At 59.8% G+C, this 13727-nt stretch overlaps 1 protein-coding gene across 1 annotated transcript; it reads left to right on the top strand.

Moving 5' to 3' along the window:
- Window positions 1–546: 546 nt before the first annotated feature.
- Window positions 547–13478, top strand: DENND2D (DENN domain containing 2D). The gene is made up of 12 exons (XM_074564280.1): window positions 547–702; window positions 4335–4519; window positions 5049–5161; window positions 5276–5345; window positions 6858–6935; window positions 7033–7173; window positions 9013–9161; window positions 9322–9499; window positions 10010–10051; window positions 10391–10481; window positions 10884–11123; window positions 12567–13478. The coding sequence occupies exons 1-12, from the start codon at window positions 648–650 to the stop codon at window positions 12626–12628; spliced, it is 1404 nt and encodes a 467-aa protein (XP_074420381.1). The 5' UTR covers window positions 547–647; the 3' UTR covers window positions 12629–13478.
- Window positions 13479–13727: the final 249 nt, after the last annotated feature.

Genomic DNA, 13727 nt, shown 5'->3' on the forward strand with positions numbered 1-13727 from the left:
CCCTCTCCTCTCCTCTCCTCTCCTCTCCTCTCCTCTCCTCTCCTCTCCTCTCCCTCTCCCTCACCCTCTCCTCTCCTCTCCTCTCCTCTCCTCTCCTCTCCTCTCCTCTCCTCTCCCTCTCCCTCACCCTCTCCTCTCCTCTCCTCTCCTCTCCTCTCCTCTCCTCTCCTCTCCTCTCCTCTCCCTCTCCCTCACCCTCTCCTCTCCTCTCCTCTCCTCTCCTCTCCTCTCCTCTCCTCTCCTCTCCTCTCCTCTCCTCTCCTCTCCTCTCCTCTCCTCTCCCTCTCCCTCTCCTCTCCTCTCCTCTCCTCTCCCTCTCCCTCTCCTCTCCTCTCCTCTCCTCTCCTCTCCTCTCCTCTCCTCTCCTCTCCTCTCCTCTCCTCTCCTCTCCTCTCCTCTCCTCTCCTCTCCTCTCCCTCTCCCTCTCCTCTCCTCTCCTCTCCTCTCCTCTCCTCTCCTCTCCTCTCCTCTCCTCTCCTCTTCTTCTCCTCTCCTCTTCTTCTCCCTCTCCCTCTCCCTCTCCGCCCCGTCCCGTCCCGTCCCTCCTCCCCCGGGAAAGCGAAAGCGCGGCGGGCGGAAGCTGAGTCCTCCCCGTCGCGCCGCGCCGTACCGGGGCCGCACCGGGGCCGCTCCGCGCCGGGGCCACCATGGCTTCCATCGGCAACTTCTTCCGACGGAGCCTGCGGCGCTCCGGCCGCAGAGGTGAGGGTCGGGAAGGGACACCGGGGAGCGCAGCCCCGCGCCGGGGGCTGCCGGTGGCGGTGCCAGGACCGGTGGCGGCGCTGACGGCGGTGCCGGGACCGATGCCGGTGCCGGGACCGGTGGCGGTGCCGGAGGCGGTGCCGATACCGGTGGCGGTGCCGGGACCGATGCCGGTGCCAGCCCCGGGGGCCGCGGCTGCGGGACCTGACGGCTGCCGGCGGAGCGGGGACTTTCCCGGGCAGCGCAGCGCGGCCACGCCGGTGGGACGGACGGGACGGGGACGGGCACCGGCACCGGCTCGGTCCCCTCTAGCCCTGCCCGTACGCGCTCACCCTGCGGAGCTCGGGCCATCTGTCCCCGGGGATTGCTCCATCTCCCGGGGCTTGCTCCATCCTCAGGGGCTTACCCCAGCCCGGGAGCTGCACCCCATTGCCCTGGGAGCCATCCCGGTCCCAAATGAATCCCCAGACCCCCATCCCCCGGGTGGGTTTCCCAATCCCCTGGGGGTTTACCCCATCCCAGGGGCAACCCCACAGGCTTCCTATTTCCACATCCCCAAAAGCCATTTTCCCACCGTGCGCAGCGTCGCAGGGCACGCCGGAGCGTGGTACCGCGGGCAAAGCGGCCACACGAGCCCTTGCACGAGCCAGGACGTGCCAGGACTGGCCCGCGATGCGGGGCACGGTGCCCCCCAGGCAAGTCGCTGTTGTGGAGCCTTTAGAGGACGATGCAGAAATTGGCCTTTTGGGATTTGTGAGCTTTTCCGAGATACAGGGTGGATCATCAGGGGTTTTCTTGCCTGCCCGATCTCAAGCCACGGCAGAGCAGGTTGGGGCAACCTGTGGATTTGGCGGGGGGGGCTCACTGCAAGATCCCCCCCTCGGCTCTGTTTAGTGCTGGCTGGCTCTTGCGCTCGGTGCGATATCTGTTTTTCCGAGCTCAGCAGAAAAGCTTTGATAAAGCGAAAGCCCGTTCCTCTCTGCTGGGGCAGGCGGGCGGCAGCACGGTGTGGGAAGCCGAGCTCCCCCGCAAACCGCCGTCCCGGGCAGGGAGATTTCAGCACGCTGCAGCCCGGGAGTTTTCCGGGAGGAAAGAAACAGGTTGTGCCACATCACAACGTGGGGCTGAGCGCAGCCCTCGGCTGATAAGAAAACCCCGCTCTGGTCGAGGAAGTTGGTTGTGCAGCAAAAAGTCTTTTTTCTTTTAACGCCGGCGGCCCTGGTGCCGTTTCCGCGTGGGCCGGGCGCAGCACGGCAGCCTTTGCCCTTGCTGTGCCCGGTGGAGGCGGGGGTGAAACTCCACAGCACCGGCAGCTGCTTTCCATCCAGGAGCTGGGTGAGCCCCGCAGGCCGCCTGGCTCGGTCCCCTCCTCACAGGGGATGCTCCCGCTGCTGGGGGCTGGGGGTGGTCCCCAAGGCTTCCCCGCTTGGGGTCTGGGAGTTGTTGGCCAAAGCTCTTGTGACAGGGGTTTGTGTCCCTGGGACTGCGAATCCTGATGGTTTTGGGGGCTCCTGGGACCTCTGATGCCACATTAAACCCATCCAAACGCTGCGCAACAGCGCATGGCCCCGTACATCCCCGGAACTCGGCTTCCAGCCCAGGGATGGAGCATTACGATCCCGGAGGGATTTAGGCTCTGCCAGCGTGGGCTTTGCGACCGGCACCGGGGAGCGCTGCCAGGTGACGCCGCGTTTTCGGCATGGGTCACCACGCCGGGCCACGCTTTGGGCAGGCGCGGGGTCCGTCTGCAAGCCGCAGACCCACAGCCCAGCACGGCCAGTCTCCCCGGAGCGGTGAGTCCTACTGGGCTGTTTGAGAACACCATGGACGTGATGCAAATCCAGCCCTTGCTTGAGAGCGCGGCTTGTGTTCTCCGAAATGCGGGATGGGACTGGATAGGCAGGATTTAACCGGACTTTCCCCTTAGCCTGGCAATCTGTGATGGAAAAACAACCTAGGATAGGGGATGCCAGCAGCCGTCCCCACCGCACAGCCCAGTTCCCCGGGGTCCCCCCAGCAACAACCCCCTGCCCCAGCCCCGTAGGTGACATTTGACCGCTGAAGCCATTGCTGGAGCATCCCAAGGAGGAGCAGAAGAAGCAAAGCGCATCTTGTTGAGCTTTTTACCCTGTTCCGGAGCACTTTGCTGGGCTGTCACCCGGGTGACCCTGCTGAGGACAAACCAGAGGTGCCTGCAGCCAGGTCTCGCCCCCGGGATGCTCCTGGGCTTTCCCCTGCTGCGGAAGGACCTCGTCGGGATGAATTTCACCTTGCCAAGAGGAAGGACTTTGCCTGCGGAGGTGGAGCGGCCTCGGGGTGCACGCGGGGGCGGCTTCGCACATCTCCCCTCCCCAAGGTGGGAAAGGCATTTCTGGGAAGGGACATTCCATGATGGGACTGTGAGTGTCACCTCCTTGGATGAGCTTTCTGCTCCTATCAGCTCCCAGTGACCTGGAGCGAAGGCTGGAAAGGTGTTTCGAGATCAAAGGAGCCGAGGTGATACATGGGGTGGGGTGTCCACCAGCACTGCTTCTGGAGGAGGACGTCATGCACGGGGGAGCAGGACGATGGGAGCAGCCGGCCATGACCATGCCTTGCCCTGCCGAGCGGTGGCACAACACACAGAGCCCAGGGCCAAACTCCGGGATGCGGGGAAAAATTGCAAGAGTCATTTTTTTTCATCCAGCCACGCGTTTATTTTCCTGCCTGGTATTCCTAGGAGCTGCTCAAGCATTTCTGTTCCAGCTCCTCGCCGCAATCAGAGCCAAGACCAAGCCCGGGGCAGTTTCAGTGCCAGGAACCGGGGATTTAGAGTCGCAAGCGGCTGCTGGGAGAGGGAAGAGCTGTGGCATGGCCTGGCTATGGCCTCTCGCTGGCATTTACCTCCTCTCCTTCGCAGCCCTCGGATCTCGCTGCCCCACCATGATCATCCCAAAGCCCTTGGAGACGTTGGCTCGGGCTCTTTTCACTCTTATTTCTAGTTTTTCGGGTTGTGATGGCTGACGCTCACCAGCCGCCCTCCCCAACCGGCTGAACAAGAAATGGGGTGTAATCTCAGGGAACTGCTTTGCTTTGGGAGCTGTGGTTTAGGGATAGCCCTCGAGTAACCCATTTGCAACCAGCAGTTCCCAGGACTGGGGACATCTGGCAGGGAGACCTTGGGATTCATCTTGTTGGAGCCTTTGGAGGTGCTCAAACAAGGTCTGCACTGTTTGTTTGATGGTTTTTTCCCCTAGGGGAATAAAATTAACTGCTATAAAAGCATTCCCACACCTTCCCGCAGACGCTTTCTGCAGAGACCGTCTGTCCTCCGCCATCCCACGTGCCAGCTTTGCTCTGGCTGTCCCTCTGCCCGCCCTGGGATGGGGCGAAGGAGGGCTGGGAGTGTCTGACGACACTTTGATTTTCTCCAAAAGACTCATAAAAGCCATTTCCCTTCCCATGTCCTGCACCGGCATGTCCCCGGCTGTTCACTCCCAGGGAGCAAACACCCTGTGCACCAGGTCCCGGTTCCCTCCAACGGCTTTGGCCGGTTCATGTGTAGCTCTGCACCCTTTCTCCTGCCATCAGGACACCTCCCGGCCTTTCATTTCACTCTGCTGGTTTTTGGTTTGTTTTATTTTTGGCTACAGAAGGAAAAGAGGAGGAAGGAAAGAAGGAAAACAACCCCTCGCGGGTGCCGCAGGGGAAATCAGGAGAGCGGAGCTCCGTCCTCTATTCCGCTGGGCAGTTTTTCTTCGAGTACCTGGTGGTGGTGTCGCTGAAGAAGATGTCAGATGGACATTACGAACCCAAGATAACCTACCAGTTCCCAAAGGTATTTAGTCCTGCGATTTCGGGAAGATGAGTTTTCTGAATTTAGAGGAAAAGGGGATGTTGCTCCTTCCCCATCACTGGGGGAGGAGAACAGAAGAAGACCCCGTGCCCTGGAGGCGCAGACCCAAACCCCAGAGCTTTGCCTGCTGTGGGTTGGGGTTGCTGGGACCGTCCGTCCCTCCCTGTGGTCCGAGCTCTGGGCCATGAATCCCAGAAGGAAAATCTCAAGGTGGTCCCTGGTCTCCTGTCCCAAAAGGGGAAATCACGCCTGGGGGAAGTGGCAGAGGAGGAGACCCCCTGTTCACAGTGGGGCCCCCCCAGTGCCTCTGGTTTGCCTCACTATTCGTGGGGTAAAAGACTCAAAAATGGGATTTTTGGAAGACGCTTGTCCAGGGATGTGCGGGCACCTTCTGCTTTGGTCTGAGCCAGGGGTTGCTCTGGGACACATCCCATCCCACCCTATCCCACCCCATCCCCTGGGGGTATGGGCACCCTCCATCACCTTGACTCTTGGCATCACTGCGTTCCAGCGCGAGAACTTGCTGAAGGGCCAGAAGGAGGAGGAGGAACGTCTCTTGAAAGCCATCCCCCTCTTCTGCTTCCCTGATGGCAACAACTGGGCCCCCGTCACTGAGTTCACCAGGTACCTGCCCCACCACGGGCTCTTGGCCATGGTTTCCCACCCTGTGCTGCCGTACCCCTGAGGGCTGCGGGCTGGAAGAGCCGTCCCATCCCCGCGCGTTGTCTCTCCTTGCAGTGAAACCTTTTCTTTCGTCCTGACCAACGTGGACGGCAGCAGAAAGATCGGCTACTGCAGGCGGCTGCTGGTGAGCATCTCACCGTCCCTACACCCATCGCTGGGTCGGTGGTGGCCCTGCCACCCCATCCCCGTGGTGGGACATGATGCCTTTTGCCATGCCCAAAGTACAGCTCTTGGGGACATGCCTTAGGAAGCCACTTGCCTTGGCAAAGGTGATGACAAGCAGCAAAGGGGTGCCCAAAGGGATTTCTTTGGAGCTTTCTTCTGCTGGGGCATCAGCTGGATGCTGGGTGGAGGAAAGGGCGGGGGGATCTCATCAATGCTTATAAATACTGAAAGGGGGGGTGTCAGGAGGATGGGGCCAGGCTCTTCTCAGTGGTGCCCGGGGACAGGACAAGGGGTAACGGGCACAAACTTGCCCATGGGAAGTTCCATCTCAACATGAGGAGGAACTTCTTTCCTGTGAGGGTGGCAGAGCCCTGGCACAGGCTGCCCAGAGAGGTGGGGGAGTCTCCGTCTCTGGAGACATCCCAACCCCGCCTGGACGCGTTCCTGTGCCACCTGCTCTGGGTGACCCTGCTCTGGCAGGGGGTGGGACTGGGTGATCCCCAGAGGTCCCTTCCAACCCCGGCCAGTCTGGGATTCTGTGGAAAAAAAAAAAAAAAAAAAGCAGTGTTTGCTGTAGCTCAGGGCTGGCCTGAAATGCACCCGGGAGATGGGAAGGTTGGGACCTGCCATTCCCCATACCAGTGGTCGCTGCCTTCCCGCTGGTCTCCGCAGCTTCCCTGGCTCCTTTCCCTTGGCCGCAGTGGTCAGGACGGCTGCAAATCCCACTCGGGATCAGGACGGGGATGTGTGTGTGCGCCCATCCAGGTGCCAAGGAGCCGGGTGCCCTCAGCCCCATCCCTCAAAACTGCTTCTGAGCAGTAGGCGCCTTTCTCAGATCATGGACTTGGCCAGCTCGGGGGCTGCGAGGTGTGGGGGAGGGCTTCCTTGGCTGCCAGCTTACGCGCAGGCTCATTAAATAGGGACATAAAGCCACAGGGCCATATGCCACAGCTCGGTGACTTGCTGGATCCCACCACCTTGTTGTTCCCTGGGGAACCTGCCCGCTTCTGCATCCAGGGCTGAGCTTTGGCTGTTGGCACTGGGCATCTGGAGGGCTGAAAGTGCAGAGAGAAAACGGACCCAGGATAATCCAGTCGGAAAGGGAAAAACAGCCTGGGCACTCGTCCCGCCGGTCCCTGTTTCAGTAGGAGGCAGCATTAGCCCCAAGGCTGGTGAGGGAGGAGGACTTGAAGGACGTGTGTCTGGGGTGGAGGAAAGTTTGGGAATATGCCAGAGGGCTTTGCACCAAAGTGATTAACAACTTTGTCATCCGAATTGCCTTCTACAGGCACCCTCTGCTTTTACAGCATCAACTGCACCCTTGGCCTGAGCCCCAGCTCTGCAAACCCCCCAGTGGGTGATTGGGCACCTTGGGGAGGGCAAGTGGGGCCAGGGGGCATCTCTAGGGAGAGCGCAGAGCCGGTGCAGTGGGGCAGGGAGATGCTCAAAGCCTTTTCCCATCCTCTTCCAGCCGTCCGGCCGTGGTGTCCGCCTCCCCGAGGTCTTCTGCATCATCAGCTGCCTGGGCTGCTTCGGGCTCTTCTCCAAGGTAGGGATGTGGTGGCCCCGTCTGGCACGATGGTGGCCCAGGCAGCCACCCTGTTGCCTGCCGGGGTTTCACAGCTCACTTTTTTTTTCTCCCCCAGATCCTGGACGAGGTGGAGAAGAGGCGCCAGATCTCCATGGCGGTGATTTACCCCTTCATGCAAGGCCTTCGGGAATCGCCCTTCCCAGCTCCGGGGAAAACCGTCACCATTAAAAGCTTCATCCCCGAGTCGGGCACGGAGGTTGGTGAGGGTCTCGGGGACTCAGTGGCACCCTCTGGACTGCTGTGACATGGGGAGCCTCGGCAATCTCTGGGAGCATCCTCCACACCTGCAGCACCCATGGGTGCTCTCTGGAGCAGTGGGTGGTGGGTTGGGCTGCCGGGGGCCTCGTGCCCTGGGAATATGGGTGCCACCTCCTTCCTGGTCCAGGAGGAGAGCAGCAAGCAGTGAGGAGGAGGATGGAGCCCATCCACAGGTGATGCTGCCCCACCTTTGCATCCAAGAAGCATTTTGGCAGCTCCATCAGCCTCGAGCTGGAGCTGCCAGCACAAAACCCTCCCCGGACGCCGGTTCTTGACACGTCGGTGCTTGCACAGCCTTTACGTCAGAGCAGGGCTGTGGATCGGGGCTGCCCGCACCCGGCTCCCCCGCCGGTGTTTGCACCTCCGGGTGCGGCACGCGGGGCCGTCGGGGGATGCGCGGTGGTGCCGGGGCCATTGCGGGGTGTCACGGTGTCCCCTCCCCACTCCTGAGCATCACGAGCCGGCAGCCGGCGCGGCGCAGGCGTGTGGCAAACCCAGCCTTTACCTGTGAAACAGAGATCTGATACGGGCACGGTGCCCGCGGGGCTCTTCTCGCCCACACACGGCCCGGGCTCGCACAGGCAGCGCCTTTTCTTCTGCTTTTTCTTTCTCTTGTGGCCAAGCCGGGGTGGAAAAAGGGGGAGGATCTGCCCTGGCAGCGGGCAAAACAACCTCCGTGCTGAACATCCTGAAAATTCGTCCTGCCAGGGTGGGTCCGAGAGCAAGATCCCTCCTCGCTAGTGCAATGTGGCAGCTGGCTATCAAATTGCAAGAGATTTCTTCATCCAGGAAGGCTTGTGCAAGGGCTCTCTGCAGGTTGCTCAATGCTCTGGCCCCCGGCCAGGCTGCGGGGAGCGCGGCTGGGGGTGACGGGGCGAGGAGGGTTCTTCGAAAGAGCCGCGCTTTGGGGCTCCGGGCAGGGGCTGGAGCAAGTCGAGGAGATGAGTGAGAAAACAAGGAAAAAGGGGGGAAAATAAATCCTGGGCACTCCATGAGCTGGGGAGCTGGGGACGGTGCAGGATTTGTGCTGGAAAGGGGCTGCGGGGCCCAGCCAAGCCCTGTGCTGTTGGCTGGGAAGATGCTGTTTTGCTGGAAAGGCACATGGAAGAGGGGGATTTTCCCCGCTCTGAAGCTGGGGAGAGGGGCCAGGGCTGTGTCAGGAGCTGCACAATCCTCTCAGCCCTTCAGCGGTCGCCGTCTCGGGGCTGCCTGTGGCAGGGCAGGGGTGTCCACCGGGTTTGGGAGACCCTTGTCTGGGGCAAAGCCAGCAGAATAGCCAGACCACCTGCAAATATCCATTAGATAAATTCACTTTTGGGCCACCCTCGCGAGGATGAGGGGAGCTGGCTCTCCCAGAGAGGCTTTTGAGGAAGTTTTTGTGGTTTTTATAGCAAAAAATCATGCCCTCATCCCTCCTCCTTTTCCTGGGCGACGTTCTCTGCTGCTGCTCACAGATGAGCTGTCAGCCACTGACCGGGGGCACGTCCCCTTGTGAGTGCTGGAGAAAAGAGATGTTTTGCTTAAAAATCCAGTGCCCCAGTAAATAAACCCCACAGCGCACATCGCCGCTGGCTTCCCCTGCATCCTCAGCGCTGCACAGCCCAAATCTCCAGGCGGGAAAAAAAGAGGTTTTGTCCCTTGCAGAGAGGGACGTGAGGTAGATGCTGCAAACTCTGGGTCGTTAACTGCGCCCAAATCACCTTCTCGGGAGGGTCAGGGTGGCGCAGGGGGAGGGTTCCACCTCCTCAGTCGGGGTTTGGTGGCTCTCCCTCCGCAGCTCATCGAGCTCACGCGGCCCGTGGACGCCCACCTGGAGCACGTGGAGTTCCAGGCGCTGCTCCAGCGGCTCAGCCCCCACCTCATCCTGCACATCTTCGCCTCCGCCGTCTTGGAGCGACGGCTCATTTTCCTGGCGGAGGAGCTGAGGTGAGTCCTGATCTGTTTATTTTAAAATAAAACCAACAAAAAAAAACAAACCCAAAAACCCTTGAAGGAGCGCAGGATGCAGCTGAGCTCGGGGTGGGATGTTCCCTCCAAGCGGCGAAATCCTCATGCGATGCCACCACGGTGGCTCCTCGTCCCGCAGCGTCCTGTCGCAGTGCATCCACGCGGTGGCTGCTCTCCTCTACCCCTTCACCTGGGCTCACACCTACATCCCCGTGGTCCCCGAGTGCCTGCTCGACACCGTCTGCTGCCCCACGCCCTTCATGGTCGGCATCCAGATGCGGCACCTGGAGCGGGTCCTGGACCAGCCGATGGAGGAGGTATTTCAGCCGGGCCGGGGAAAAGCATCTGGATGGAGCCATCGGTTAGTCCGTGACCTGGATTTGGGTCACTGTGGGGCTGAAGGCTCTGGTTGTGCCCTTTTCCCATCCAGGGAGGCTGGAGGTTGGGGCTTCTTGCATGTCCCCACCTCTTGGCAGCTGGGACAAAACCTCCATGTCCCCCTGGGTGCTGCCGGCCACCCCAGGACCCGCAGCCCTGACCCTGGGGGCTCAGGGGGCTGCTGTCGGCCAGGCTGCCTGTTGGCATCATCCCAACCTCGCAGAAGCGGAGAAAAGCTGCGTGGGGACAGCCACCGAGCCCGGGGCGAACACGGTCCCTGGGGGGGATGCCCTGGTCCCCCTGGCCGGGTCCCTCCAGCACAGAGGGACCGATCCCTCTCCTGCCGCCCTTGTGGGCTGCAGACACAAGGGTCTGACCCCAGCGCGGGTGGGAGGAAGCCCAGATGCCTTGGTGGGGCTAAACCTTGGTGGTTCTCTGCTCTCTTTCAGGCTCTGATCGTTGACCTCTGCGAAGGGAAGATCCTCCGGGCGGTAGGTGCCCCCATGCCGGGCTGGGGGAGGGAGGAGGGGGGGGGGGGGTGGTCGCCTGGCCTGGGCAGCCCCAAGAAGGGTTCCCTTCCCCCTCGGTGCCAGCTACTTGGCAGCTGTCACGTTTCGGGGTCAGAGACATCTCGGTGTCACCCATCCAGGGGGAAATGTCCCACGAAGGGATGTCTCCGGCCACCGCCTGTGTCTTGTCGTGAGCTGGAGCAGCCGGGGCATCCCCCTCCCAGCATCACTGCAGCATCCTGCAATGATAATTAAATCATAATTAAATCTGAGCCGGGTTCCCACCGCAGCCGGGCGTGTCACAGCCCCGTTGCCTTCCAGGTGGGCGATGAGGAGGAGGTCTTGCCCATCAAGCTGCAGAACGAGATCCTGACGTCCTTGAACAGGCACAACAACAACAACAACGTACACAGTAAGGACAACTCTTTTATATACGGTAAAACAGACGCCAGCTGCCTTTCGCAGATGGCCAGTCTCCTCCGCGAAATGGTTTCCCTAAAGAGACCCGGCCTGGGATGTTTCTGCCCCAATTTGCAATAAAATGCAGCCACAGGAGAGAAATCCCTTGGCCTTTCTCTTGTCTTGCAAAACGGGAGAGCGGGAACAATTAATTCTGCTGAAAAAAATTAGGTTTTGCCCACAAAGATGGGAAAAGATAGTGCTCCTTCAGCAAAATTAGCCTGGTCTTTTTTTACTGGCAGAGGGAGGTTTTAAGGAAATAATTTCTCGGGATGCAGAGACCAGTTAAAATAGGTCCATCCTTTCCATGCTCAGAGGTCGCATCCCCACCTCTCATCTCTGTGTCCTCTTCCAGCATCTGAGCAGGTGAACGCGCTCGTCTCCGAAGCCTTCGTGCAGTTCTTTGTCCGAATGGTTGGCCACTACTCCTCACACATCAAATGGAGTAAAAACGGCTCGGGCACCTTCCAGGAGCGAGCCTTCTGCAAAGCCGTCGCCTCCAAGACCAACCGCAAGTTTGTGAAGAAGTTTGTGAAGACGAACATGTTCTCCCTATTTATTGAGGAAGCAGAAAAGAGCAGGATCCCACAGGAAGGTAAACGGCCCCATTTCTCCTTCCCTCTCGGGTCGGGTGAGCTCTGCAACGTCCTGGGCTGTTTGGGCTCCCCAGTTCCAGAAGGACGGGGAGCTGCTGGAGAGAGTCCAGGGGAGGCTACGGAGATGCTGAGGGGATGGAGCATCTCTGCGCTGGGGAAAGGCTGAGAGCCCTGGGGCTGTTCACTGGAGAAGAGCAGGCTGAGAGGGGATCTCAGCAATGCTCAGCAGTAGCCAACAGGCCGGGGGCAAGAGGATGGGGCCAGGCTCTTCTCAGTGGTGCCCGGGGACAGGACAAGGGGCAACGGGCACAAACTGGAACACGGGAAATTCCATCTCAACATGAGGAGGAACTTCTTTCCTGCCCAGAGAGGTGGGGGAGTCTCCGTCTCTGGAGACATCCCAAACCCACCTGGACGCGTTCCTGTGCCACCTGCTCTGGGTGACCCTGCTCTGGCAGGGGGTGGGACTGGGTGATCCCCAGAGGTCCCTTCCCACCCCCGCCAGTCTGGGATTCTGGGATTTTGTTAAGGGAAAGAGATGCCCCGTGCCCGGAGAGGGATGCAGCTCGAGGCTGAGGATGCTCGGGGCAGCGAGTAGCACCCGTTCGCTCTCAACAGCCGCATTTCTCTGTCCCAGTCAAACAATCAGAAAAAATCCCTGGGTTCATTTTAGATCTTGTCACTTGACTGGGATGGGGCAGGCTTACCGAGAGCTCAGTGTTGAGGCAAACATGCCAGTAGCAGCACAAATATTTGGCTTGGATGCAGGCAGCAGCTGGGAGCTGGCTCCTGGCTGCGCTGCCTGCGAGCCCTGACTCATCTCTGCCACCGGCTCCGGCGTGGATCCACAGCGACAGGGTTGTGTCCTTTCCCCTTCCAGGGGATTTACGGGGCACCGGGCAGAGCTGAGCCTCCTCCCAGCCCGGGACGAGGACAAACAGGGGTGACGGAGGTTGAGGAAACCACCCAAAACATCTGCTGGTGGCCAGAGACATGCCCATGGTGGGTCCGTCTCCAGCCCACCTCCAGCCCAGCCGGGGCAGCCCCTCGGTAGCTGCTTCCTCTGCCCTTTTGGGTCAGACTTCATATGACAGGCACGGACCTGGGTCTGCCTGGGGTTGGGAGAGAAGGATGGCACAACCCCAGCTTTTTTCTCTTTATATTCCCAGCCTACCTCACCTTTTTGGCTGTTCACGTTCTCAGGGTCTCCCGCTTTCTCTCTTCTTTGCTGGTTGGGGAGGAAACACGAAAACTGAACAGGAGTGGGTCAAAAACTTAGTCTAGCCCAGCATAATAAAGCCCATTTTGGGTGGGTGAGAAGGATTGCAACAACCCCGCTCTCACCTGGGTGCCGTGGGCCATCACCCAGCGCGGTTTGGCAGCCCTGTCTCCTCCCCGGCCCGAACGCTTGCATTTCACTAACGACTTTTTCTCCCCCACAGCCTATTTCCAGCAGAAAATAGCGGAGTACCACGAACAGAAGAAGCACCGAAGGGACTCCTGAAGCCCAGCCTGGGACGAGGGGAGCCGGGCTGGGACCCGGCCGGTCCCCGCCAGCGGCACCGCGCTGCGCAGACCCGACGCGTGCCCCGTCCGAGGGCAGAGCCGGCCGGACTCTGCTGGATCTTCCCAACGGTTTCTGCCCCTCTGAGACTCACGGGATGCGGGGGCAGCACCAAACGCCAGCTTCTACCCTTTCTTCTTTTCCTCAGGGCGTTATTGCACTGGAAAACTCCTTCGCACAGAGCTAGTGAGCGGGCTGTGATTTCTTTTCCCGTCTTGCTAGCAGAGGGACAAGTGGCGGCTCCCAGTGCCGTGCCGGGTCCTTGTCCCCAGCAGGACCTCAGGCAGCGAGGGACAGCAGGCAGGGAGCTGGCACAGGACAGCAAAGGGTGTAGAGTAATTGTTAGAAAGGGGCGGGGGGGAAGAGATGAGTAGGAAATAGTGTTATTTCTAATCAAAACAAAGCTAGGTTTTGCAAGTAAGTAACAGCCTATTGAGTAAGTTTCCGAGGTTTCTATTATTAACGACTGTTTCTCTTTATTTTCTATCAAGATACGCTCTTTGTTAAATACCGGCAGGAACAGTTGCGGTGGATTTCAGCGGTTTCCTCTATAGCAGCTGTCCGCTTCGTTGGTACTATTTAGAGCCCCGTTTAGCTCTTTGAAGAAAAAAAAACAACAAACCAAACCAAAAATATTATTTTCCAACAGGTTATTTATTTGTGCTGTAAGCAAACTGTGAAGGCCACAGGGCCGTGTTTTGTAGTAGGGGGGAAACGGCTGATCAACAGCTCCGGGGAGGGAGGAAGTATTTGTTAAATCCAGTAGTAAAACATGTCGACATCCCCCCGGTTTCTGGTTCTGATGCCAACTTCTTTTAAAACCCCGCAGCTCATTGAAGCGCCGCCTCCGAAACGCCGTGCCCGCTAAAATTACGGTTCTCCCCCTTTCCCCGACGCACTCATCCAGGGAATGAATATTGTGGCAGGGAGAGCTGGCGCTGGCGGGTCCCGCTGGGTCCTTCCCAGGCAAACCAGGGCCAGGTACTTCTCCCAGCAAGGGCCGGGGTCGAAGGCAGAGCTTCATCCTCCTCGCCGGGAT

The sequence above is a fragment of the Larus michahellis genome, chromosome 21, assembly GCF_964199755.1.
Source record: "Larus michahellis chromosome 21, bLarMic1.1, whole genome shotgun sequence".
Classification (NCBI taxonomy): Eukaryota; Metazoa; Chordata; class Aves; order Charadriiformes; family Laridae; genus Larus; species Larus michahellis.

Bases quoted from the DNA above. Each gene is read 5' to 3' on its own strand.
- DENND2D (XM_074564280.1), top strand. From the start codon at position 648: ATGGCTTCCATCGGCAACTTCTTCCGACGGAGCCTGCGGCGCTCCGGC. The intron at 703-4,334 runs GTGAGGGTCGGG...TTTTGGCTACAG, and splicing joins GCGGCGCTCCGGCCGCAGAG to AAGGAAAAGAGGAGGAAGGA. The intron at 9,162-9,321 runs GTGAGTCCTGAT...CTCGTCCCGCAG, and splicing joins TTCCTGGCGGAGGAGCTGAG to CGTCCTGTCGCAGTGCATCC.